This window comes from Capricornis sumatraensis, chromosome 5 (genome assembly GCF_032405125.1).
Source record: "Capricornis sumatraensis isolate serow.1 chromosome 5, serow.2, whole genome shotgun sequence".
In the NCBI taxonomy this organism is placed as follows: domain Eukaryota; kingdom Metazoa; phylum Chordata; class Mammalia; order Artiodactyla; family Bovidae; genus Capricornis; species Capricornis sumatraensis.
In genome coordinates, this window is record NC_091073.1 from 87441738 (window position 1) to 87468978 (window position 27241).

Below are 27241 nucleotides of genomic sequence, written 5' to 3' on the forward strand. Positions count from 1 at the left end.
GTTTATCTGTCCATCTGGTTTTGGGCACTTAGGTCGTTTTTGTGTCTTGGTTGTTATAAACAATGAACATAGAGGTGGTGGTATCTCTTAGTACTTTTGTTTTCTATGGATAAACACTCAGAAGTGAAATTGCTGGATCGTGTGGTAGTTCCATTTCTAACTTATGGAGGAAGCTCCATACTGTTTTCCATAGTGACTACACCAGTTTACATTCCCATCAACAGTGCACAAGTCTTCTCTTTTCTCCACATCTTTAACACTTGTTATTTCCAGCCTTGTTGATATTAGCCATTCTGACAGGAGTGAGGTGAAATCTCATTGTTGTTTTGATATGCATTTCCCTGAATTTCAGATAGACAAAATATATATTTTTAGTTCAAGTTTGTTCCAAATATTGCAAAGCTCCTTGCTTTATTTATTTTTGTTTTTTTGAGAAACCTGGAAACCCAATGTGAGGTGGCTTTTTACTTAGGGATGAACATACACTGTCTATCAAAATGATTTGTAACGCAGACACACACACACATATCCCTTTACTATTGAGAGTCAAATGCAGACCAACATTATAACCTTAATTTTAATAGAGCAGGTTCAGTTCTTATTGGATTTGCTGTTTGTTGTCTCAAAGTTTGCTTACAGTTATAAGAGGAAAGGTAGCTTGGGGAAAGACTATAGACGTTTCATCACTGGAGAAGACCATGGCAGCAGCATCAACACTGAAAGCTTGAACTGCAGGGAACTTAGCTTCATTCAGGTCTGCTCACTCCACTAGGCAACGGGCAAATTTTGTCCGTGTTTCTCCATCTACCCCCCACCTGATCCCTCTGCTTGCAGTTCTGAGCTTTCAGAGCTCAGGCTTCTCTTCTCCCGTCGGGGAGGTGGCTGCTCCCAGCCTGCCACAGGGGGCCCTCAAGAAAGGGATTGGTGTAGAGAGGCGGGGCTCCTCCGCAGGCCTCCTCCAGCACCCACCCCTTCTGGGCTCAGTCTGGTGGTCTTTAAGAGAGATCCTCGCTAACTCCCCTGCCCGTCACGTCTGCTGGGAACCCTAGTCTCACTATTGTCCCAGCCATGCTGTGGGCCCCAGTGCTGCTTCTGGTGTTCCTGGCTCTTGGTGAGTGTGTTGCCTGGATGCTCCTGGGATTTTTCTGTGTTTTTTCAGCAATGGTGTGTATGTGTGTGTGTGGTATGTGTGGGGGGGTCATACTAAGAAATGCTGTTTCCTCTTCCTCATGATTTTTTGTTGCTTTTCCCATTGCAGTCACTCAGGTATCTTCCAACATGGAAGGCGACAGGATGTCAATCACCAGGGCAACTGGGTCCTCTGCTGTAATCCCTTGTGATCTTCCTACACAAAACATCAAATATATCCACTGGTACAAATTCCAGGAGGGAACCGTACCCCGACGCCTTCTCTACTATGATGTCTCCTACTCAAAGGTTGTGTTGGAATCAGGAATCAGTCCAGGGAAATACCACTGCTATGAAAGCACAGACAAAATATATAAATTTGTAATCTCAAGTCTTCAAGAAAGTGATTCTGGCGTGTACCGCTGCGCTGTCTGGGAGAAGCACATTGGTTCAGCCCTCCTTTACACTGCACTGAAATTTTGCTTGTCGCTGCCAAAAAACAGCCCAGATAGACCAACCCCTGCCTCACTTCCTGCTGTCAATGCCAATTCTCTTTACTCTGAACAAAATGAAATCCTGAGCTCATCGCCCATCCCCCAACTTTTATACTCAATTGTCACTCATCCCTCCCCACCAAAGCCACAGTTTTTTCTAAAAGTAGGCTTCCATCTTCACGCCTCAGACAAGCAACTGTCAAGCTTCATCTTCTTTTAACTCGCCTAGGAGCTGCTGGAGTCTATTCAACCTCCTCTTTAGGAGACAGGGCACCTAGGGTTGATCGGTTAAGGGAAATATTTAGGAGAGCATGGAAAGGTTGGGAACCTCACTGTGGTTCCGTGTTTAAGAATCTGCCTTGGAATGCAGGGTACTTGTGTTCTGGAGCAACTACACCTGCATGTTTTGAAGACCCTGTTCCACAACTAGAAGTTCCTGCGCCACAAGGGAAGACCCCACACGATGCAACAGAGATCCTGCATGTCACAACTAAGACCTGATGCAGAAAGTAAATAAGTTTTAAAAAAAATAATGAAATAAAAATCACAAACATAAAAAATAATGAAAAGCTTAGCTATACTGAATCATTGATCTGATCATTATCCAGAGAAAATGGCTGGGAATGAAGCATCTTCAATATTCAGGAGTATGAAGAGTAAGACAAGATGAAAATGAAAACTTGGACTTCCTGAACCTCAAACATATTTCTCTTGGAAAAACTGATATTTTCCTCATATAACCAATCAGGGCATGGCTGACATAGTGAAAGTGTAGGAAAACAGTGATTTCTGTAACAATGTCAACCATTGTACTCTTCTTCCACTTTCTTTTGAATTCAGCCCACAACCAGAACTGTTCTGTATTAAACAAGTCAAGCCAGGGGTTCTTTCCACCCCTACCCTCTACATTAACATGGCCAAGTCCCAAACTGGAATGAGATTTATCAGCTTATTTTTTTCTCAATAATTCATCATAAAGAATGCTTTGAGTGAACAATTAGACAATGAATAGTATCTCTTTCAGCTGAAGAGTCATACATGAAAGGAGTATGGCTTTCTTATTGGGCTAGATTTAAGGATGTGAAATTCCTGGTGTGGCTCAGTGGTAAAGAATCCACCTGTAATTAAGGAGCTACAGGAGACCTGGGTTTGATCCCTGGGTCAGGAAGATCCCCTGAAGGAGAGCATGGCAACTCACTCCAGTGTTTTTGCCTGGAGAATCCCATGGACAGAGAAGTTGGTGGGCTTCAATCCATTGGGTCGCAAAGAGTCAGACACAACTGAAGCAACTTAGCATGAACAGAAATGTTAGATTCACATGTATGTGATCTCCTGTGTATTGGATCCTCCAAATTTCTATCCGTCGACCACTTGCATCAGAAACACCTGAGTTGGGATAATCGTGCTAGTTTTAGGTGGCACCCAACGCCATGAATTCAAATATAGGAATGAAGGCTGAAAATGTGCATTCTTCAATAAACTCCATAGCTGATTCTTATTCAAGTTGATTTTTAAGAACTGCTGTCCTGGTGGTAACAGATAAAGTGACACACTTCTCTCTGAAATGGACAGTTTCCCAGCCTGACACAGAAATGCATTCCAGAATGGTACTCATGGGCTTGTTCCTAACCCCAAACCCTTCCTTTCTTCTTGCACCCTGGACACTCCTGCTTTCCCAGGTCATCATATTTTTGCTTGAGAATCCCACAACCACAGGTCAAATCTTATTTCTGTAATTGCAGGGAAGAAGGAATTGGATAGTAAACAAACCAACTTTAACTTGGTCTCTTGTACCAGGGACCATGTGTTTTACCTATTTTATGACTTTAAAAAAGACTGAAGCATAAACTTATTGTCATTTATATTTTTCTAATATTGTTTAGGTTTTGTTCTGCATATTTATTTCCCTGATCTGCTTTACAATAAAATTTTGTGTCTTGGGAAAATGTAGAGAATTCTCTGCAGAGGGGTTTTTTATGCAATGAATTTTTCCTGACTTCTGAGTTCTAGGAATTTTTTTTCAAGGCAAAGAGACATGACAAATCTCTTGAGCAACAGAAAATCATAAAAATGAAACACTAAGATGCCCTTTGATTACGGCATTTGGGGTTGCACTGCCCCATCTACCCTGCTGGGAAAAACAGAAATATTTTTCACAGGTCATAGAAAAGAGTAAATGATTTCCTGCTCAATCACGGGGACTGAATTGAGAGGTTGGTTTGACTGGAGTTCTTCACTGGAACTCTTTTGGACACACTCCAGACCTCACTGCTAGCAGCTTGAGAGCTACTCATAAATGAAAACCTTTAGTGATGAGAACCTGAAGTTTAGGGTGTATGGTGGCAAGGAGGTCATAGTGCCCAAGCTGGGAGAGGATAGGTTCATGGAGGAGGTGGCTGCCATATTGAAAAAAAATTCAAAAGTGAATCAAGGATTTTTGGAGGCATCTGTACGAAGGCTTATGGACTTATTGTGTGCAGTTCAAAGCTTGTGATGAAGCATGTCCCTTTCCACCTCAAATGCCCATTTTTTTCTAATATTCATAGGTGCCCCCACACAGGACACGCAATTACCCTGTTCAACATTCTCAGATTCAAGCTCTCCCTCAGTTAAAGGGTTGTAATAAGTGTTCCCACCTTGGAGGGTTTGTGGACAATTCACTGGGTCAATCCATGTAAAGAACTTAAACCCATGCTTGTCACACAGTACGAGTTCAATAACTGTTAGTGCTTGTAACTGTTATCTGTGGCCTGACCTCTATGTAAAGAATATACAGATGAAGCAGACAGGAGTGTTCCTCCCAGGAGCTACTTGCAGTCCACACAGTTGAAGACAAAACTGCAGCCTTGGCTGAGATGGCCCCATTACCCTGTGCTTCCTCTGCGGCTGCTGGGAACACTTGGCAATGGCTGAGCACCAGTAATTTCCAGACCTGAACTTGACCTCATCTTTCTGACTTAGGTACTATCATATCCTCCCCTACCCCTAATGCGTGGTGAACTTGGGATTCAGAGAAACTCTGTAGCATCCAAGATCACAAAGGTATTGATATCAGAAGAGACGCAGTTTGAAGCCAAGTTTAAATGTCATTTAAACATATGCTTTTCCCTACACTCTACCCAGAACCAACAAGAAGTAATGAAAGGATAAAGAAGAGAAGTAGGGGAGTCAGGGTGATCTGTATATTCACAGAGATGCAGCATGTGTTCTTGCAAATGTATCCAGGTAGGAAAATTGATCCTCTGATGAAAATGTTTGGAACAGAAAGAATTCCCATCTTTTGGAAAAAACATGATTAAGCAATATAACAGCTCACATATTTAGAAAATAATGATAGGAGTTGCACTCTGCTATTTACTATGTACCTCAAAGGAAATATCAAATTAAACTAATGATTTGTTCATTTCCTATAGTCAGAAATTAATGGACCTTTGAGAATGCTTTGTGGAGCCAGAAGATCCAAGTCAATATGTAGCCAAAAAGTGAGAGGGTCTATATATGTCACACTTTGCATGGTTGAACCAATAAGAAGGATCAGTAAATAGCTTCTGTAGTTAAGTTTTCTATACTGAAGGGACAAATATTTGTAAAATAGCAGCCTGAATTTTTGATCATCCTCTATCTGGTTAGCACAGGAAAAATAGAATATTTATACCCAGCTCCTTCCTTGCCCCTGATTGTTGTGAGATGGGTAGGAATTTCCCTGAAGGACAAGGATGTGTGTGGCTGCCTCACAACCTTGACCATGAAGCTTCACTACACAGAATGTGTCCCAGGATGTTAAAACATCTTTTTCTTTACCTTCAACCTTGGTAATGGCCACTTCATTTATCTCTTGTGAATTCCTTAGAAGCTCTGACAAATCTGCTGATATTTATTGCACCAGCCCTTCTAGGCATCCGCACTGTCACTACAGTAACCTGGGTCCTCAGAGACCTCTCAGTGGCTCATGGCAACCATCTCTGAAATGTGTCTGCTTCCCCAGGATTGGTCCCCTGACAACCAATCTTCGTGCTATTTTTCTTTCTAAAGCACAGATCTGTCATATCACTTTCCTCCCTACCACCATCAGTATGTCTTCATCGTTCATTCTTTTCTAAAACTATATATTTGAAAATGCTGTAAAAATTGCTCACGTTCCTACTTCTTAAAAAATAACTATGAAGTAAGGATGTCTCCTGTTCTCTTTCTATTTGAAGTTTCTCTACCCAAGGAGTCAAGTAGTCTCTTACTTGTTCCTTTTAACTCACATCTCTCAGTTCAGTTCAGTTGCTCAGACATGTCTGACTCTTTGTCACCCCATGGACTGCAGCACACCAGGTTTCCCTGTCCATCGCCAACCTCTGGAGCTTGCTCAAACTCATGTCCATCGAGTTGGTGATGCCATCCAACCATCTCATCCTCTGTCGTCCCCTTCTCCTGCCTTCAGTCTTCCCCAGCATCAGGGTCTTTTCCAGTGAGTCAGTTCTTCACATATGGTGGCCAAAGTATTGGAGATTTACATCTCTGCTACTGCTGCTGCTGAATCACTTCAGTCGTGTCTGACTCTGTGCGACCCCATAGACGGCAGCCCACCAGGCTCCCCCATCCCTGGGATTCTCCAGGCAAGAACACTGGAGTGGGTTGCCATTGCCTTCTCCAATGCATGAAAGTGCAAAGTGAAAGCGAAGTTGCTCTGTTGTGTCCGACTCTTAGCGACCCCATGGACTGCAGGCTTCCAGTCTTCTCCGTCCATGGGATTTTCCAGGCGAGAGTATTGGAGTGGGGTGCCATCACTCACATCTCTAGATGTTTTTTAATATGAACTTCACTTATATTGTGTTTGATAGAAAACTATTTCTGTTTTCCCAACAGATAATTAATCATCCTAATCTAGTTTTAAGATAATCTCATTTCCCTACAACTTAAAAATGACTTCCCATATTTTTATATCAACATGTACTTGGAGTATTTGCTAGAGGATTTCTGTTTCATTTATGTCTCAGTATTCATACACCATTATCATACTGTGTCAGTAACTTTGCAATAAGGGTTTAGATCTGTTAGGCCAACTGTCTAGTCAATATTATTCTTAATCATATTTAATGTTATTTAACTTGCTAACCCTGAACCTTATACCATAGAAGAAAAAATGAAATATTTTCTTAATTCTCATAAGAATTATAGTAACTTCATAAATGTGAATTTAGGAAAGATCAGTATCTTTATGATATTTAGTTTTTCTTACACAAATGTGATATGTCTCTTTATTTATTCAAGTTTAATTTTAGGCCCTTTATAAAACCTTATATTCTTTTTTCTTAGAGCTCTGGAATTTTCTTATAAATTTGACAAATGATTTTATAACTCTTTACTTACTTTTGCATTTTATTGGTAAAGTTTTCATGGGTTTGGAAAAGTAGGCAACTCCTAAAGCTCCTGATAATTTCATTCATGGTCTAGAATAGGGAAAAACCGAGTACAAAGTACAGAGTACAAGGTATCAGAGTGGTACCTCAGATACCACTGAGGTCTCAACAGGTCCAAATGGTATTTGACAACTCAAAGTATTAATACTAATAACTTAATTTTCAATTAAAAAAGCTTTCTAAACAAAATATTCATCCAGATCTCTCATCTTCTCCTGTGTATTAGGGGCTCAGCTACTATGAATGGACAGTTGTCACTGTGACCTTCTATTTCCCTTCTCAGGGCAAAGGCTCTGCTTGGTGATAGGACTTAGGCCAGCACCAACCAGGTGGATCTGGCATGGACAGAGGGACACTTGACCTGTTTTGTGTGGGTCCTGGAGGGTGGACAGCTCATCTGTGCTCAGAGGAGCACCCAGATGCCTCTGACAACCTTTTTTAAGCCTGATCCAAGATGAGTATCTCCAGATTACGAAACAGTCTCCAAGAGTCTTCTTACAACATATCAGATAAATGGATATTGTTTTCAAGTTTTAGTTTCAATAAGGAACCTATTATTTCAAAGGAGAGAAAATTCTACAAATTTCTTTTATCCTAGGAAAAAAAAAAAAAAACAAAAAAACTCATCATAGAACTTATTTTCTCATCTTGTGTTGCCATGGTAAAGAATGTTACCCAGTAAATGGAGAACTTTGCTCACATTTTACAAGTACACTTGTGATGGAGTATTTACATTTTCAGTGACTGAAGAGTTTCCTCCTTTCAACAGTATAGCCCCAAATCCCTAAGGGAGAAGTTCTGGTGTTTGTGAGAAAAGAAGGGTCTTTCTTTGATGCAAACTCTGAGCAGTTTCAACAGAGTTGAACACCTGGAAATTAAAAAAAAAAAAAGGCTTAATTCTTTGAATACTATTACTGGAAACTTAGGAAGGCAGGTGGTTAACCCGTTGGTGGTGAACTCTTCTTTTCCTGTTTTTATTCCTTTCATTTTTCATCAGTGTCTTCAGTGATTTCTCCTCCATGGAAAGCAGATATTTGGGTCCATTTGTCTGAGGAAAATTAATAAAACATCAGACACCATAAAACCTATGTTTAAGGACTTTCAAAAGAATCCAGAAGATCAAATTTCCAGTACAAAATTTTTAACTTCCAGTCATGATATGAAGTTAGAAGGCTAAGATTATTGTAGGAGCTTCAACCAGTGTGACAGTGCAGGCTGGAAGAAGATATTTGGAAAAGCAACTGAGCTCATAGTAGCTTCCCCTGGTGAGTAATGTTTTTCTCTTTTTTCCCTTAGTTATGGGAAAGTAACAGGTGTTTTTGCAGAGAAAACAATCTGTGTTGTGTGTCAGTCATGTCCGCCTCTTTGCGACCCTATGGACTGTATAGCCTGCCAGGCTCCTCTGTCCATGGGATGCCACAGGCAAAAATTCTGAAGTGGGTTGCCATTTCCTTCCCCAGGGTATCTTCTTGACCCAAGGATCTAAATTATTCACTTTATCTAACTGCCGCATGCTTGGTCTTAGCATATGAATAATAATTCTGCAGGTACTGGTCACTGTATATGGAAACTCATCTACTTTGTAAATGATTTATTCTCTCCTCAAAAACAGAATGGAATTTTTATTTTAAAATACACATACGCACATAAACTATTAAAATAGACTCAGACTAGATAGTAAAATACTTGCGTATCATGTCTTTTTTATTGTTTCGATTATGTGGCAGTATTCTTACACCATTAACATATTATGTCATTACAGTGGTATAAGCTATTGATTAAATTTCCTTTTCTTCTAGACAATCTATTAAGTGAGAATCACTTTTCTTAATTATTTTTTCTCTACAGTTTGAGATAAAACTCAGTGTCCTTGTCTCCCAATACTTAACAAAACTACTTTATCTGTTTTCATCTTATCCCTAAAATTGGTACATAAAAATTTTTATAGTAAATGACTATAAAGTTAAGTCGCTCAGTCGTGTCCGACTCTTTGCGACCCCATGGACCATAGCCCACCAGGCTCCTCAGTCTATGGGATTCTCCAGGCAAGAGTACTGGAGTGGGTTGCCATTTCCTTCTCCAGGAGACCTTCCCGACCCAGGGATTGAACCCAGGTCTCCCGCATTAGCATATGAACAATAATTCTGCAGGTACTGGTCACTGTATATGGAATGACTATAGAACATAGATAAATTCCAATTCTTATTACTGTAGCTTCTTAGAGGGAGGCTGAGATAAGTTGAAATGTATGCAGTCACATCTCTTATTACATTGCCTGGATATGGATCAGTTTCATGGAATTTGTGAGCTCAATGAGCCCTGTCTTCCCTGGTGGCTCAGATGGTAAAGAATCTGCCCACCATGCTGGGAAACCCAGGTTTGATCCCTGGGTGAAGAAGATACCCTGGAGAAGGGAATGGCTACCCACTCCAGCATTCTTGTTTGGAGAATTTCATGGACAGAGGAATCTGGTGGGCTACAGTCCATGGGGTTGCAAAGAGTCAGACATGACGGAGAGACTTTTACTGCCTCACTTATGAGCTATGTCAGCTCCAAAGTCCATGAAAACTGTTTACATGGTTGAACATCCTCATCTGCCCATTCTCTCAGCATTTATTTATTGAGGACAGTTTTTGTGTTGGATGCTAGAGATAAAAGAGTAAGCTAGACAAAGATAGAGTGAGTCCCAACAGTCAAACGGTTTCTATTCTACCCGATGAGCTTTACAGATTCCAGCCTGATTGGGACCCATGTTCTATGATCCGTGGCTGCTAGACAGACAGCAGATCTTGGATTGATGGGCTTGTTTCTTTCTCAATTGATGCAATATTTATAGCTTATAAAACTCATATATTTTATCTAGTGGAAGAATTTAATGAAATGTCCTTACCTTAAGTCATCCCACTAAAGAGAATTTTAGTATCAGCTTCCATTTACTGAGAATCAGACAGCAAAGGAAGTTTCAGTGTCGTATCTCATTCCTCAGCAGGAATCATCTTATTCCCAGTTCATATATAAGGACACTGAGGTTTTAAGACGCTCAGTTACTAGCCTAAAGTCACCTGACAAGATACATCGCAAAGTTTAGGATTAAATAAGGGTTTGTCTATTCCAAAGTGAATGGTCTGGACTGTTATTGATGTTAGAAACATTTAAGTTATGTTTTTATATCCTGAGTATTTACAGTTCATAGCCTGACCTTTTCCAGTATGCTCACCTGAAAAATCCATGGTCAGAGGAGCCTGGCAGGCTACAGTCCAAAGGGTCTCAAAGAGTCAGACACCACTGAGTGACTAAGCACTCAGCCTCACCATTTAAACGAGTACTTTGACTGACTACTTAGTAGCTTATAATTAGCTTTACTCTCATGTGTGAAAACAATGCTTCTGTTCCTCTTTGGTAATGAAAGACATATTTACTCTAAGTGACACTCTTGACCAGGAACTGACTTTACACTGAAAACACTTTTTGAAAGATTTAAAAAGATTCAGGCAAAATAGTGAGAAAAGATGGAACTCTACTCCCAATGGATGTGAGATGGAAACAGAGGTAATCCAAGCAGCCCAGAGAGAGAAGGGACAGTTCTTCAGTTCTTGACACATTCTTACCTTGTGTGGTTTGCTGAAAGTCACCTCTGTGTCACCGTAGCAGAGTCAATTTCTCCATATATTTATGTAAATATTGAAAAAAGTTGGACACAAATTCAAAACAGGCACAATTCTCTATGTCTTGCATCTATCTCACATAACTAGGATTTGCAAACACATTATCTGATTCCTCATGCTCTGTTGGAGTTAGAACTTACTAAATTATCAAAACCCAAGGCAGAAAAAGAAACATACTATTTGTCATTTTATGTAAGTTGCTTGTTTCCAAACTTTATTTGAGAAGAACTCCGGGAGTTGGTGATGGACAGGGAGGCCTGGCATGCTGCGATTCATGGAGTCGCAAAGAGTCGGACACGACTGAGCAACTGAACTGAACTGAACTGAAGATAAAAACACACATACAGGGACTTCCCTGCTGGATCAGTGACCGGGTCTCTGAATTCCCTGAATTCCCAGCCTGGGTTCATTCCCTGATTGGGGAACTAGATCCCGCATGCTGCAAAGAAGATCCTGTGTGCCACAACTAGAGACCTGGTGCAGCCAAATAAATGAATATTTAAACACACACACACACACACAGGTTCAGGTAGAGGCAAAAATAGGAATAGAAAATCAAAGGCACTCATGGAAGTAGAAGAAAAAAGGCCTGTGAAGACCTGGCAGGAAGCACAGGGTAAGATTTCATTCTCAGAGACAGGAGAGATATGTGTATGTTCTATCTCTATAAACAAGTGATTGAAAATTTTAAAAGCTGAAAAAATGTAGTGGAATAGTATTTTTAATAAAGTGATAAAGAAGCATACCAAATTTTCCAATAAGGTGTGTTAAAATAATATTAGAAAGAGATCTCAATGCAGGAGTCTTTGGGAGGAAAATGAAGTAAAAGGGGGACATTGGCTTCAATATCTGTTATATAAAATGGAAGAAATGGTCTTTAAATAAATCCAGTTCTTGCTTCCAGGGCATCAATGTTATGAACATCATAAAGTTTAATGTCATTCAGAGATGACCCTGCAGAGAGGGTCAGGCAGGGAAGGTTTTCATGATGCAATATGACTCTAGGAGAATTTGAGGACCAGGTAGCCTGCCATTTCTCTAGTCATCCTGTCTTAAAGGCCTACTGCAAGGATTCACAAGCAGAGCTCTGTTCATGAGCTGGTTAGAAGTCAATTCAAGGCTAAAATTTCTAGTCAAACCTTGGAGCCAAAATCAATTGTGGTCTTGATTGGGGGGAATGCCATTTGTTTTGAACAAAACAAGTGAAGCAGTTTAATATACTAACTGCATATATTAGGCTTTAGCCAATGTTCCTTTTGATTTTTTTAACCCTGGAAATACATTGGTTAAGATAAGACTAATAATTGCCTATCAGTTTGGTTTGTGAAAGGCATGTTTCCTGTAATGATGGAGTTGAGGATTTCAGACAGTTGAGAGCACAGTGGAATTGCAATCATGGGAACCAGTGTCCAAGGTTAATTGGCAGGGATTCAGTTGCAACCAAAATACTGAATTCTCATCAGTAAGGATGAGCTCTGATACCATGATATAAATATGTCATGTTGGAACACACAATCAACACAAACAAATCACTAATAATGATAACTATTATCTCTTATTTCCATAGCATTTTTAATCAACTTACTTTTCAGATCTTGTTTCATTTTGGTCTCACTGCAGCACTGGCTTGCTGTTGCTGTTTAGATGCTAAGTTGTGTCCAACTCTTTTACAACCCCATGGACTGTAGCCTGTCAGGCTCCTCTGTCCAGGGGATTTCCGGGGCAAAAACACTAACGATTTACATGAACTTCATTCTCAAATAAATAAAACATCAAAGGCTTTAATAGACCTAATTGGCTCAGTCACAGAGCTTATGAGGAAAATGAAGCAGGACCAAAAGCCTGATCTCTTGAACTGAAGGCCACCATAGTTTCCCTAGTGTTTGAAGTCAGAGAAGCTAGATTAGTCTAACGATTTCTATATGGGTTGAATAATTTTGAAATTATTATAGAAAAATGTTTGTTAATGGAATAAAATTTTTGTCATAGGTATATAGCAGGAGAAAGCAATTTTTTTCCCAAGGGAATTGGGGAAGGCAAGAAACAATTCAAGGAAAAATATATGGTTAAGAATGTTTAGGAAAAAATGGGAATGTGAAAGGGGATTAGATGTGAAAATCTTAGGAAGAATTTTGAAACAAATCCCTGTTTGTAAAGGACAGCATGGAAAAACATTGTGCAAGGAACCTAATAGGATTTGTCTTGTGTCCATGTGGACTACTACTAAGGATTCATGTATAAAGTGTGCAGTCATCTTGAAAGTGTTTGGCTCAAGGTTTAAATTTGTTATTACAAGTAAGTTTTGTGAGTTGACACATTTCCTTTCCTGATGTGGAAGTGTGTTTCAAAGAACCTGGGCTTTGGAATCAGGTTGACTTGGAACTTCAGGTGTACCACTTACTGCTTATGTGAATTTGAGTAATTGTTTTCTGGCTTCAGTCTCCTAATCCATAAAGTGGGATAATAATGTATACCCAGTAGGGGTTGTATGAAAATTGAATGAGATAATGTGTAGCCATCATAGTTGGTACATTGTCTTGGCAGATAATAGGGAATGTATATATGTACCTACACTCAATTCAAATGTTAAGGGAGAATTGTATGCAGTAGGGAGTTGTTTGCAGACAAGAAGGCTGACTGAGCAAAAATTCTCCAGAAAATACAGCTGTACTTTTAACCCCTCAAATGGAAAGTTATCTTACTATCCACTCACACACAAAAACTTGAATTTGGAGATATTTGTCTCTCTTTAGCATACTTTTTCCCACTTGACAAGAAAAATGAGTTATAAATATATTTTTTAACATGCCCTATAGAGACATTTTCATAGTTACCTGGTCTTCTCCCTCAACCCATTCCCACCACACACTCTCATTCACCCTAAAACAGTCTCCATTATAATAGAATAAAATAGATTTTTAAACAATAAATATGTTCATGAAAGCTGGAAGCCTTGATATGGGGCAGTTAAAAGTCATACCCCATCGTAACATGTGGAGAAAGAACAAATGTCAAGGTTAATCCAGCTTTTGTTACATATTAGCTGGGACTTTAAGTTTTATGATGTCTTGAACCTCTCTTCCCATTGAAAATAAGAACAATAAAACACACCTCACCACCTTCTGTGGATGAACAACCAGGCTATAATTCAATGACAAATTTTCTTCCTCTTACCACTTGCTAGGTTGTTCCAAATCACACTAACATTTGTGTTTGTGTAATAACTCTTTTTAATTATGATTTCATTTTCTCCTACAGATAGAGACCTTGATATAGACATGTCTCCCAAGCCCACTATGTTTCTTCCTTCGATTTCTGAAATCAAGCGTGATAATAGTGGAACATATCTTTGTCTTCTGGAGGACTTTTTCCCTCATGTTATTAAGGTTTATTGGAGAGAAAAAAGAGGCAACAAAGTTTTGCCATCCCAGGAGGGAAAAACCATTAAGACTGTTGACACATACATGAAGTTCAGCTGGCTGACCGTGTCTGGAAACTCCATGGATAAAGAACACATGTGTATCGTCAAACATGAGAAAAATAAAAGAGGAACTAATCAAGAGATTCTTTTTCCGGCAGTGAATGAAGGTATGTGAATAGAAGTATAAGTATAACCTCCTAGAACAATTTTTTAAAGGGATACTCCACCTCTTCTGTCAAGCATTAATGAAAAACAAATGCAAAACTTCCTTAAATTTCAAGCTATTTCCTTACAGAATTAAAAAAAAAAAAGTGTAGCATTTGAAATAAAAAAGAAAGAGAAAAGTTCACCTAAACTTTATCAGCCTCGGTTTCATCATCCAAAATATTAAGGTCATAATACAGTATTTTGGGGTTGTTATATGGTTTAAATCAAACAACATATATGGAAGTACCTAACAATTTAGCACACTATAAACACACAAAAAGAAATTCCAGAGTTGAAAATCTTAGTTTATTAGGAAGTAAGAATAACTGTATGTCCTTTATGAGTGTTCTATTCATCAAACAAAGTCATCTAACTTCAATCTTGCTTTACTCAAACTGTAGTCCAGAAATGAGTCTTAACATCAAATTGATGTTCTTCTGTGCAAACCAGATTGCAGATCAACAGAAAGCAGAGTAACTTGGCTACTGTACATTTATTATGGTCCATGGTGTTAGGTTTTTAAGATCTGGATTGACTAAAGATGGGGCTAGGCTAGAGTATACAGACTTACTTGCATTCTACATAATGAATGCATTTCTTGCCATTGGAAGATGCCTCTCACCAACATTCATTGCAGCATAGCACGTGCCAGGCCTGAAGGGAGTGTGGAGGAACACACTCAGGTGAATTATTGTCCTTTCCATAATTACTCAAAAGTCCTAAGTCACTTAGAATCCTGCATATAAACACACTGACTAAAGGTCCCAGAGGGCTCCTATGAAGGAATCAGAAGCCCTTTTAAACAGTGGGAAACAAGCTTATAACAGCATGTGCAGCCAGTTTTGCTGTGTGCCTGTCTGAATTTCTTTCTTTTTTTTCAGTCTGAATTTCTGAAGTAAGTTTTTATCTTCTCTGACCCTTAGTTTGTGCCATCATCAAATTAGGTCCAAACATTTGCTTCGGTCTTTTCTTGGAGCTGTGAAGAGCAAATGAAATAATGTCAGTGAAAACACTTGCTTTAGATAACATGACATAGATGTATTTATTCATATATTCATTGTATTTTTATCCTTTCCTAAGACCCTTTAAAAGTAGGATTACGAAATAGCCCTAAAATTTGCTTTACCATAAGAAAAAGAAGGGAAGCAAATATGCAAAATGTTATTTTAATATAACCATGGGCTTAATTGTCTTTATATTTTAATTTTTCTGGTGATCAGGGAAAAATAAGAATTAAAATAAGTTTCATGGTGATGATTATCGTAAAGGAAACAAATTTCAGATTATAATGTGTTTCACTTGGCACTTAATCGACTAGGCAATGTTTCCCACTGACTACTCATGGCAGCAAAGCTAATGAGGGCATTTCTATTAACGCCATTTTACAGCAAATTTCTAAGGAGGAACCAAAATGACTATTGTGACTGATTTCTTTCATCCAACAAACTATTATGTATACAAATAAATATTTCACTTACATGCATGCCTTTTTAACTGGAGAAGGGAATGGCAACCCACTCTAGTATTCTTGCCTGGAGAGTCCCATGGACAGAGGAGCCTGGTGAGCTACAAGTCCATGGGGTCATAAAGAGTCAGACATGACTGAGTGGCTAACACTTTGATGCCTTTCTAAAAATTGTAAATAAACCCAACTCTCACTTCAGGTTTTTTTTTTTTTAAAGAAATTGTCTTTCCTGTTTTAATAATTTTATTTCTTTATTTATGGCTGTGCTGGGTCTGTGTTGCTGTGCATGGGCTTTTCTCTGGTTGTAGTGAGTGGGGGCTGCTCTTCCTTGTAGTGCTCGGGCTTCTCATTGTGGTGTCTTCTCTTGTTGTGGAGCATGGGCTCTAGGGAGCACAGGCTCAGTAGGTGTGGTGCACAGGCTTAGTTGCTCCACAGTGTGTGGAATCTTCCTAGACCAGGGATTGAACCCATGCCCCTTGCATTGGCAGGCAGATTCCTATCAACTGCTCCACCAGCGAAGTCCTCCCCTTAGTTAGAGGACTATAAATGTGATTTGGCCTATTTTTCAGTCCTCAAAAGAATTGCACTGAAATACTGAGCTCCAGTAATAAAATCATCATTGTTAAAAATATTTAAGAAAGGAAGCTATTTTTGATGTGGAATTCTATTTTCTGTCTATAGACTAATTTTTCTGCATTTCTATGGATTATTTCTACAAAGTACTTTTCGCAGCTTTGTCTCGTTTAATCTCCCTCAATGATCCTTAGAGTTCTGGCTCTGCCATCACTGATATGACTCTAAGCAAGTTACTTACCATCTAATTCTTACTTCCTCCTTTGTAACATGGAATCCTCCAAAATACACCTCACTCCAGTGTCAGTGGGAGATTAAATGACATATTGCATGTGCAGTATGTAAGCGAGTGCTTGGCACAGTAATAATCACTCAATGGCTATTAGCCTTATTAGTATTGTTTTCTTTATTCCCACATACCACAACTGCAAGAGTATCGGATGCTGGAGATATGAGTGATTAGAAAGGTGTGGCTGGTTTTTTATTTGTCTTTGATGGGAAATTTGCTGGAGCCAGACTCCTTCAAATAAGAGATTCTGTTTTATTTTCTGGGATTGAATGAATTTATTTTGATGCTGAACCGATCTACTGAATTACAAAGAATCAGACCAACTCTTCCTGGATTGTAGGGCTCATATTTTTTAATGAATGTTTCTTTCTCAGCAGATTATCTACTTATATATGTGTGTTTTAATAACACATATACAAACACAAATGCACATTGCCAAATAACAGGCGTGAAAATTTGACTAATAATTGTTCTCATTTCTTGTAGTTGTCTCTTCAGTTGTCACTACTACTAAACCTCCAAATGATGGTTTGAAGGATAAAAGTGGTAAGTTTTTCTACACGTTTGCCTTTATGTCATGCTTCAGTTTTTTTTCCTTCTTATCCCCCATCTCCGGCATCTCCTGCATTGCTTTCTGATGAATTTCCCTTTTGAAGTCTACCTGGCTTAAAGTAAATAGACCAATTACCTGCAATTGTGGGGCTCATCATTGTTATACTTTTAATGACTCCTCTTCTGCCAGGAGAATATATTCTATCAGGAGAATACATATATTCTATCACGAGACACAGACACATACATATATGTACACACATATAGACAGACTAAAATAATAGGCAGGGATAATATATATATGACTTCCCAATATAAAGAATCTGCTTGTAATGCGGGAGACCTGAGTTTGATCCCTGGGTCAACAAGATCCCCTGGAGAAGGAGATAGCAATCCACTCCAGTACTCTTGCCTGGAAAATCCCGTGAACAGAGGAGCCTGGTGGGCTATGGTTAACAGGGTCACCAGAGTTGGGCATGACTTGGTGACTAAACCACAGCCATGGCTTCCCAGGTGGCCCAGTGGTAGGGAATCCACCTGCCAGTGCAGGAAATGCAGGAGATCTGGGAGATGTGGGTTCAATCCCTGGGTCGGGAAGAGCCCCTGGAGGAGAAAATAGCAACCCTCTCTAGCATTCTTTCCAGAAGAATCCCACGGACAAGGAATCTGATGGGCTACAGTCCATGGGGTAGCAAAGAACTGGACAGGACTCAGCAATGGAGCATGCACATAGATGTCTATATGCACACACATATGCACATACATATCACACTGTCAAAAATAGATAGACACAATCAACTAATACTTGCTCTCCCTTCTTCTAGAAAAACAAGTCCCTGTTGCAAATTCTACAAAAGAATGTCTGAAAGACAAAAACAGTAAGTTTTTGTTCCGTTTTGCTGTTATGTCAGCTATAGCACTTTTTTTCCACCATATAAAATTAACTTTTGAACTTACTTGGTTTAAGGTAAAAAAAAAGCTATACTGTTGGGATTTGCAGAAATAGACTGAGTGGTTTTTAAGTAAACCTATCATCATTTCTTGGGCTTGGTGGCTCAGTGGTAAAGAATCTGCCTGCCAATGCAGGAGACATAGATTCAATCCCTGGATTGGGAAGATCCTCTGGAAAAGGAAGTGGCCACCCACTCCAGTATTCTTGCCTGGGAAATCCCATGGACAGAGGAGCCTGGTGGGCTACAGTCCATGGAGTCTCAAAAGAGTCAGACATGAGTAACCCACTAAAACGTTATCATTTCCTAGGGGTCGTCTTAGCACAATAAATACTGGTTTTGGTGTGAGATGACTCTAGAAACTGTCATGATACACTCTGAACTATTTACACAGTGGATTTCATTTGTTAGTGTGGCTTTTGTGTCTAATGACCAGGGAAACATGATATATCTTTGCTTCTAGTATTTTGATTGTGCTAGTAGTTAATACGTGAAATGACCCTTACTGAAATCTTATATGGAAGGTATTGTGCTGTATCTTGCATGCATTTTCTGTGAATGCAGTGTTCTCTTTACTAAACCCCACTAGCCACCCTCTGTGAACACCAGAAAACTTCATGGATTGTAACTTTTGTAGGAATCTCACTAATGCACAATATATAATGGCTCAGATGCTTCCAAGTCAGCAATTCCACTTGATGTTTATGTTAAGACCTTTCCTGTCTGGAGTATTTATCACATGTGGAGATGCAGAACTCCAGAGCAGTAAAGAATGTGTTCTTTACAGTCAGGTTGCTGGGAATGAAATACGGTTTCTGGTATTCTCTAAATGTATGACATCTGGCAAATTCATTTTCTCCATTCACAGTTGACTTGTAAAATGGAAATGAAAATAACAATCTTATAAATTTTTGTGAAATGAAGTAAGATAGCTCTCAGAATAAATGCCTGGTATTTGGGGTTAATGAGGATTAGCTGTTTTTTTTTTTTTTATTATTACTTAGAGACATAGTGAGGGCAAAAAAATGCTAAAATCTCTCAAAAATTCTTTTTTCCCACTGCACTAATTCATTAAAAACACAAACTTACTTTTTAATATTTAGAAAGGTTCTAAGTGAATGTAGCAGAAGTGGTCGATTGGCTTGAACTTTGAGTTGGATTCTGAGTTGTTCTGGTGGTGGTGTGATGGTAGTGGTGGTCCTTGTTGACTGTGGGGATTGGTTATGCTGGGGTGTCACTTTACAGTAGGTTGTCAGAAATAAACAATTGTGACCTCCTCCCATCACTGTGTACTGACCTTTCAAAAGAACAGGCAACTAATCAAAGGACTTCTCCTAGATACCCTGCAGCTGCAGCTCATGAACACCTCTGCCTATTACACATACCTCCTCCTCCTCATTAAGAGCACAGTCTACTTTGCCATCATCACCTCCTGTGTGTTCAGGAGAACAGGCGCCTGTGGCAATCAGAAGAGCTCGTGATAGAGGGGCCCCAGAAGAGGATCAAAGTTCCTTCATCATCTATGGTCTCTAAAAGCTATGCTGAGAATCTAGCCTGGTTTTTATTGTGGATTTAGCTTATTTCAATTCATGTGTTATTTTTATATTATGTCTTTATTTTGTAAGAGTTTTTCAAACCATTGGGCAAACAGACAGTTTGACTCTATAACAAGAAATTCTGCCATTACTCAGGGGCAGGACCCAGGGTGGGTCTGGAGAGCCTCTCCCCTCACTGTCCCCACAAACCTCATCAGCTCCTTGGGCTCCTGAGTCTTCACGCCTTCTCAGCACACACAGTGGGCAGCTCCCCGTCTCTTCCTTCAGCACCTTCCCCCAGATCCTGACCCTGACCCTCCCTGCCACACACCCTGGGGCTGCCTGCTTTGCTACTTGAATTCTGTACTTTCTATTTCATAATAGACACGATAAATAAAAAGAAAAACTCAAAAGTCCATTTTTGTCTGTGTGTAATTTCATGAAATCTAACCAAGGTAAGAGACAGCATGACAACTGAGCTATCAAATTCAGCCCTGGTTGTAATAATGATCAGCAACACATTTCTAAGTCTTTCCCTGGGATGGTGGTTATGGTGCTTTCTTTGGGGCACTGGCCCCAAGAGGACCCATAGCCAAAGCAAGGCGCCTGGGTTCTTTCTCTTTTAAAGTCAGTGAATTCAAACTTATTGGTTCAGGACATTCCTGTGGTGACTGACATTCAGGATGACTTTCACAGTGTGCGCTCAGATCTGTGCTAGTGTCTCATAAGCACTGCCCCCTGATCCTCATATTAACCCCATGAGAACTGCCCCAACACCAGAGGGGCATCGGGTAGAGGAGAAGCATGCAGACTCTAATCCCTGAGGGCCTGCATTTGAACCCTGGGTCTGTGTTAGCATCTGTGTGACCCCAGGCAGTGGTTTGAACTCTCTGTGTGATGAAGTTACAGTGCCCTGTCTCCTGGAGCAGGTGAAGTAGATAAGGTCATGATGCGTGGTCCACACAAACCCTAAGCAACACTAGCATCTACTGTTGGCAGCTCTACTGTAGAATCCGTAGATTTCACAATTACACAAATACACTGAGAATTTTCTCTAGTCTCATTGCCCATGGACAGTTGAGATGTAGATGGAACAGGGATTCAGTTGCTACAGTTCACCCAGATAATTCCGTTAATCCTCTAAGCACCCTTGGAGGAAGGTACAGTTAGAGGCCACAGTTTTCAGATGAAAGAGGTTATCTGCTCATCACTTCTACTTTTAAAGTAATAGTTATTTAGAACCGGGTTTCTCTGACTTCCGAGCCTGTATTTTGTTACCTAACGTCTCTGATTCACAGACAAGAAGATGAGGTCCCAGAGAGGTTATGAAATATGCCCAAAGTTAAACGCAGAGCAGTGCCAAAGTCCGCTTGGGCCAGGTCTGCCTGACTTAAACCCTGCTCCCTTTTTCAGTACACCAGTGGCTCTCTTATTATAGCTATAAATAAATGATTAGAGAAGTAGATTGATAAATATATAAGAAAAAAAGTCACTGATGTCCAGACTACATCACAGGCCAGGCATCACACTTTAAAAATCTTCTTTCATTAAACCTAATGTGCAGCCGGGTTGAGGCATCAAGTGACTGAAACGGTTCCAGCGTTGCCAGCTCAGATCTCACACAGCGAGATTACACAAGTGTAGAACGTGCTTTACTCAGAAAGTGATCTTAACATCCACTCATCAATTTCCTAAGGAAATAAAATGTACAAAGATTTATGTTCATTAACTGCAGCACCCAATGAACCCTAGTCCCCAGTAAGAAGCTAAAAAATAAAAGACCACTATGTATCTTCCAAAAAATATATATCATGCATATTTATTGACTACTCCAAAGCCTTTGACTGTGTGGATCACAACAAACTGTGGAAAATTCTTCAAGAGATGGGAATATCAGACCATCTTACCTACCTCCTGTAGGCAGGTCAAGAAGCAACAGTTAGAACTGGACATGGAACAACAGACTGGTTTCAAATCGGGAAAGGAGTAAGTACATCAAGGCTAAATATTGTCACCCTGCTTATTTAACTTATATGCAGAGTACATCATGAGAAATGCTGGGCTGGATGAAACACAAGCAGGAGTCAAGGTTGCTGGGAGAAATATCAATAACCTCAGATATGCAGATGACACCAGCCTTATGGCAGAAAGCGAAGAAGAATTAAAGAGCCTCTTGATGAAAGTGAAAGAGGAGAGTGAAAAAGTTGGCTTAAAACTCAGCATTCAGAAAGCTAAGATCATGGCATCTGGTCCCATCACTTCATGGCAGGTAGATAAAGAAACAATGAAAACAGTGACAGACTTTATGCTCTTGGGCTCTAAATCACTGAAGATGGTGACTGCAGCCATGAAATTAAAAGACACTTCCTCCTTGGAAGAAAAGCTATGACCAAACTAGACAGCATACTACAAAGCAGAGACATTACTTTGCCAACAAATGTCCATCTAGCGAACGCTATGGCTTTTCCAGTAGTCAGGTATGGATGTGAGAGTTGGACTATAAATAAAGCTGAGCACCAAAGAACTGATGCTCTTGAACTGTGGTGTTTGAGAAGACTCTTGAGAGTCCCTTGGATTGCAAGGAGATCCAACCAGTCTATCCTAAAGGAAATCAGTCCTGAATATTTATTGGAAGGACTGATGCTAAAGCTGAAACTTCAATACTTTAGCCACCTGATGCAAAGAACTAACTCATTTGAAAAGACCCTGATGCTGGGAAAGATTGAGGGCAGGAGGAGAAGGGGACAACATACAATGAGATGGTTGGATGGCATCACTGACTCAATGGACATGAGTTTGAATAAACTCCGGGAGTTGGTGATGGACAGGGAGGCCTGGTGTGCTGCAGTCCATGGCATCACAAAGAGTCAGACATGACTGAGCAACTGAATTGAACTGAACTGGTCTTAGAGATGTGGAACTATTTCTTCATTGTGAAGAATCAGTGTATTAAATGTAGGAGGCAAGAAGGGAAATTTGCAAATCACTGAAAGTTTTGTGCAGCTGATTCCACAGCTAGGGACTTGCTGGGCAGTATCTCTTGTGGTTTCCAGCTTCTCAGCAACCTCCTGCCCCAACTCTCCCTGGGCTGCCCTGGCCTGGGAGGTGCAGAGCGGGGAGGGCCTTGGGGATGGGGTGACAGCCTGAGTGACAGCAGGAGGGCGCTGGTGTGGCTGATGGGGTTTCATTTTCTCAGGGTTTTTGTGTTTATGTGCTCTGTCAAATGTGGTTGATTCGTGGAAAATGCTCAAAGTCAAACTGTCCTCTACTGGTTGAGGCTGTGCAAGGGGTAGCTGGGGTGTCACAAGGAAATGAGAACAGTTAAACCACAGCCAACTTCCTGCAAGCAACTCCTGTGTGAGCTGGGAACCTTATGTCCAGAATGTTCAGTGGCTGCATTTCTGTCCATGCTCAGGACCCTGTTCTGGAGGAAAGAGCAGATGGGACTCCTTGCACCACTAAGATCATCCCTGACTTTCTACCAGCCACCTGGGTTCTTCCATGGTCTTGACTTACTGAGGCTGCTACTTCTTGGTTCCATTTTCTCAGTATAGATGGGTGACACAAAACCTGATCCCTGAACCCAGTGACATGGACAGACCGCAGGTGTATGCAACAGTGACAGCTGTGTGCTTTTTCAACAATAACAACAATAGTGTGCCTTTTCCCTCGTGAAAACCGACATATGGAGGCCCTGGGTTCACCTGTGCAATTGAACATCATATACTGAGTCATATTAAGTTCTCCTAAAAGGACAAAATGACCTCAGAATTAACCTGAGCAAGGCTTACTAGGGGCACTGACATCAGATGACAATGTGACAGGTGAATAGCAGAGGGCTGCTCAGACACATAAGCATGAAGAGCAGGTGTCCCACCCCCTCCCCATCCAGCAGGTCCAGGGTGGGGGTCCAGGACCTGGACTCCATCCGTCCAGTCCCACAGGAAAGAAGGGCTCCACTGCTGGGGTCACAGCTTCAGCTCTGACAGTCTGACCTCAGGGCACATTCAAGTCACATCCTTCTTTCCTCTCGGTCTCTGCTCTGAAAGCCAACATCTGGGGGGGCCTTGCCCTCCTAGGAGGACTGGCTGCATCTAACTGGTACAGCCAGTGTGTCAGGAGAGAGCTCCTTCTCAGGTTAAAGTCACACCCTGACGTCCGGCTCAGGCCCCATCTGTGGTCGTGCTGTAGATGCAAGTCCACTCCTGACACAGGACGTACTCATTGTGATGACACCAATGAATTCCTGAGGTTTTAGTTCAAGGCCAGACTCTAGTGCTCCCCTCCCCCAGGTTCTCCATGTAAGGGGCTCCCCTGCTTAGGATCCAGACTCCCAGGGAGCCTCCAGCTGCACTTCTGTCCTGTCGCTCATTCTTAAACCATGCATGGGTGGAGTTGATTAGATCCACACTAATGGCTAGTTTGCACCCAAACCAACACCATTTTCATCACACAGAGTTGAATTTTTCTTAAATGACACAAGTGAGTAATGAAAAGAAACTGACAGACATGCTGCCTTCCCGTGAAGCATTGCATTGAAAATTCCTGCTTAACAAAATCAGCTCACAGTATGAGTTTATTTTAGTTCAAACTAGCTAAACATAAGGAAAAATGATGGCAATGGTTTCATAGAATGGATTCAAAGTAAGGGTACTCGGAGTGGTTTAGAAGATATGTCTAAGAGAGAAACATTTCATGCTACATAATAGCTTGGTACTTTTATATGTATTCACAATCCATCTTGCTTTCCTGTTATAATTCAACACTGTAGGCCAAATACATAATGCAAATCAGGAATGAAACTAATCATTTTGATAGGTTCAGCGTTTTTTATTTTGTTTTATTTTTTGGCTGCGGTGAAAGTCCTGAGTCCTAGCCACAGGACCATCAGGGAACTCCCGACATATTCTGTTTTCTTACTTTTTACAATTGTACAAATGTGCATGAGTTTAAAAACACAATAGAAAGGTAGGGTGTTAAAAAAGATATTAAAAAGAAGTCCAAGACACAAAAGGAAAAAATATCCTCCATTCTGCAAATCAAAATAAAATTAAAAAATAAAAAGAGATTTTGCTTACAAAGAAATGCTACCCCAATATATTAAGAGGTCTTTTGATTAGAAACACAGCACAGGTCTTTTTCCCAGCTTTTCTTTAAGAGATCAGACTCAGGCTCATGGAATACAGAGTGGATCATGACACAATCTTATCAGCCACAGGCAGGCAACTAAATCTATGGTGCCATGTCTGTGAGGTACTACAATCAATAAAACCTTTATTAACCCCTGAATAACATTAGCAATAGATGTTACCATTTCAGTTTTCAAAAAGAATAACCAATTACCAGTCTTTTTTTTTTCCCTTCAGTGACTTTCAATGAAGGTTTTTCATGCAGAAAAAGAAAGAACACAAAAATTATTTGAGATGTAGCATGAAAAGGCTAAATATTGCATATTACTTTATGTTTTTTTATAACAAATTCTATTATTTCATGCCCTGTGAAATAGACACTAAAGTGTCTATATAATTTAGGCCACCCAAGAATTTATTTTAAAGCACTTTAGAAAAGGATCTACTCTTCACATGCCCACATTTTTGCTTTATGTCTGAACACTGTTGTGGAAACAAGAGGCCGGACTCAGTTCATTGAGAACCACAGATTCAGGGCAGAGTCTCTGCTGTGACTGTGGCTGCCTCTGCTGGCCTGCCTGTCCCTATATCAGCTGCCCAGCTACTCCATCCAGTCCTCTGCTTTCCCTTTCTTTTAGAAAAGATTTTATCAGCTTTCAGTGGGGCTGTAATTGACATGAAACATTACGTTAGTCTCAGTTATCAGCATAATGATTCCATATTTGTATACATTTATAAATGGTGCCGGAGAAGTCAGTGGCATCCCACTCCAGTACTCTTGCCTGGAAAGTCCCATGGATGAAGGAGCCTGGTGGGCTGCAGTCCATGGGGTCGCTAAGAGTCAGGCACGACTGAGCAACTTCACTTTCACTTTCCACTTTCCTGCATTGGAGAAGGAAATGGCAACCCACTCCAGTGTTCTTGCCTGGAGAATCCCAGGGACAGGGGAGCCTGGTAGGCTGCTGTCTATGGGGTCGCACAGAGTCGGACACGACTGAAGTAACTTAGCAGCATAAATGGTGCCTGGGCTTCCCTGGTGGCTCAGCGACATGAAGTTTTAAGATCTACTATCTTTTCCCTTCTATGGCTAAATAATTATGCAGAGTCACTGCTATTACAACTGCTCATATTTTTATTTGCTTGTATTTCTGAGCTTGAAATGTTTCCTTGGTGACGTGAGGGACTGAACATGAATGTTCCTCGACTTGGAGGCGCATGGAGCTGCACTGCTGGCGCTGGACCATGTCTGTCATTGCAGAAGCTCCAGTGTGCTCCAGAGACATCCCCGTGCCCGACCAGCATGGGTCCTTGTACCAGACAGGGCGTCTGAGTCCTGGCTCTGCCTCTGTCAGCTTGGGACCCTGGACCAGTCACTCAACCGCGGCCTCACCTGAGGCCTCTCCATGTATGTGGAGACAAGGACAGTACCATCCTCCCAGGACTGCTGCCCTCACTGCCTGCAGAAGTTAGGGTTTGTAGTTAAACCGTATCAGACACAGAGACATTTTGGCTACATAAATGAGAGTGAACTAAGTCATCATTATTTGGAAATTTGGGACTCTGGGGTGATTCTCATGTTTCACAAATTTATACCTAAAAGGAAAAGGTTAAAAAAAAAAATCTCACCTTATAAAATCACAGTCATATTCCTGAAATTTTACTTTGAATCTACTCAAAGAAAGGCTCCATATTTACCTACTTTGTTATATAGTTTCATTTTCAAAGACTTACTTTAACAAGAGTTCTCATTGTCCTAAAAGTGGTTTTTCACTATCCTGCTTTTCTTCTGCTTCTCCTGAAGATCCTAGATGGTAGGAACGGGGAAGGAGAAAAAGTGCTGCATTTGATTGCAGTAACAAATGATTTCTTTTACATTACAGTACACATGGTTAGAAGATAAAATGAGAGGAACGTAGGTTTAATCCTTGAGAGATTTAGGTTAACACAATGCCAAGTGTAAACTGAGGTTTTATTTTATTTCTTGTCAGAGGAAATTCTGTATAACAGGAGCTACCTGTTGCACTAGTTTGTCAAAAGGGATTTCACGTATGTCCATCTAAAAATATTCATCTAGACCGAGAACTATTATCCACCGTTCTTCCTTCTGCATCTCTTAACTGACAAGCTTATGCAGATTTTTCAAGTGCAGTTAGTTTGGACTTTGGTACAAATAATTTACCCTTCATATTTTGACAAATGGCTATATTCAGTTAGTGAGAGAGTTCCTAGTGCAGAGATAAAACCGGCAGTCATGCTCTCATGCCAGCAACCATTGTCTTACAATCTTCCTTGGTCAGTGTCTCCTGAACCTTTTATTGTTGTTGAATTTTACCCAGATATCCACTCTGGAGTTATCTCCAAACTACACTGTTATACATCTATTTAATATATGGATATGCTTGATATAATAAATAATGTCTTTCTT

General features: G+C 40.4%; 1 gene segment (V, D, J or C); it reads left to right on the forward strand.

The window, feature by feature from the left end:
- The first annotated feature begins 1068 nt into the window (after nt 1–1068).
- Nucleotides 1069–19633, forward strand: LOC138079956 (T-cell receptor gamma chain C region C10.5-like). The segment is given in 7 exon segments: nt 1069–1111; nt 1259–1572; nt 8238–8295; nt 13954–14283; nt 17137–17196; nt 18027–18080; nt 19491–19633. Coding segments are annotated over 7 exon segments (1002 nt in total).
- Nucleotides 19634–27241: the final 7608 nt, after the last annotated feature.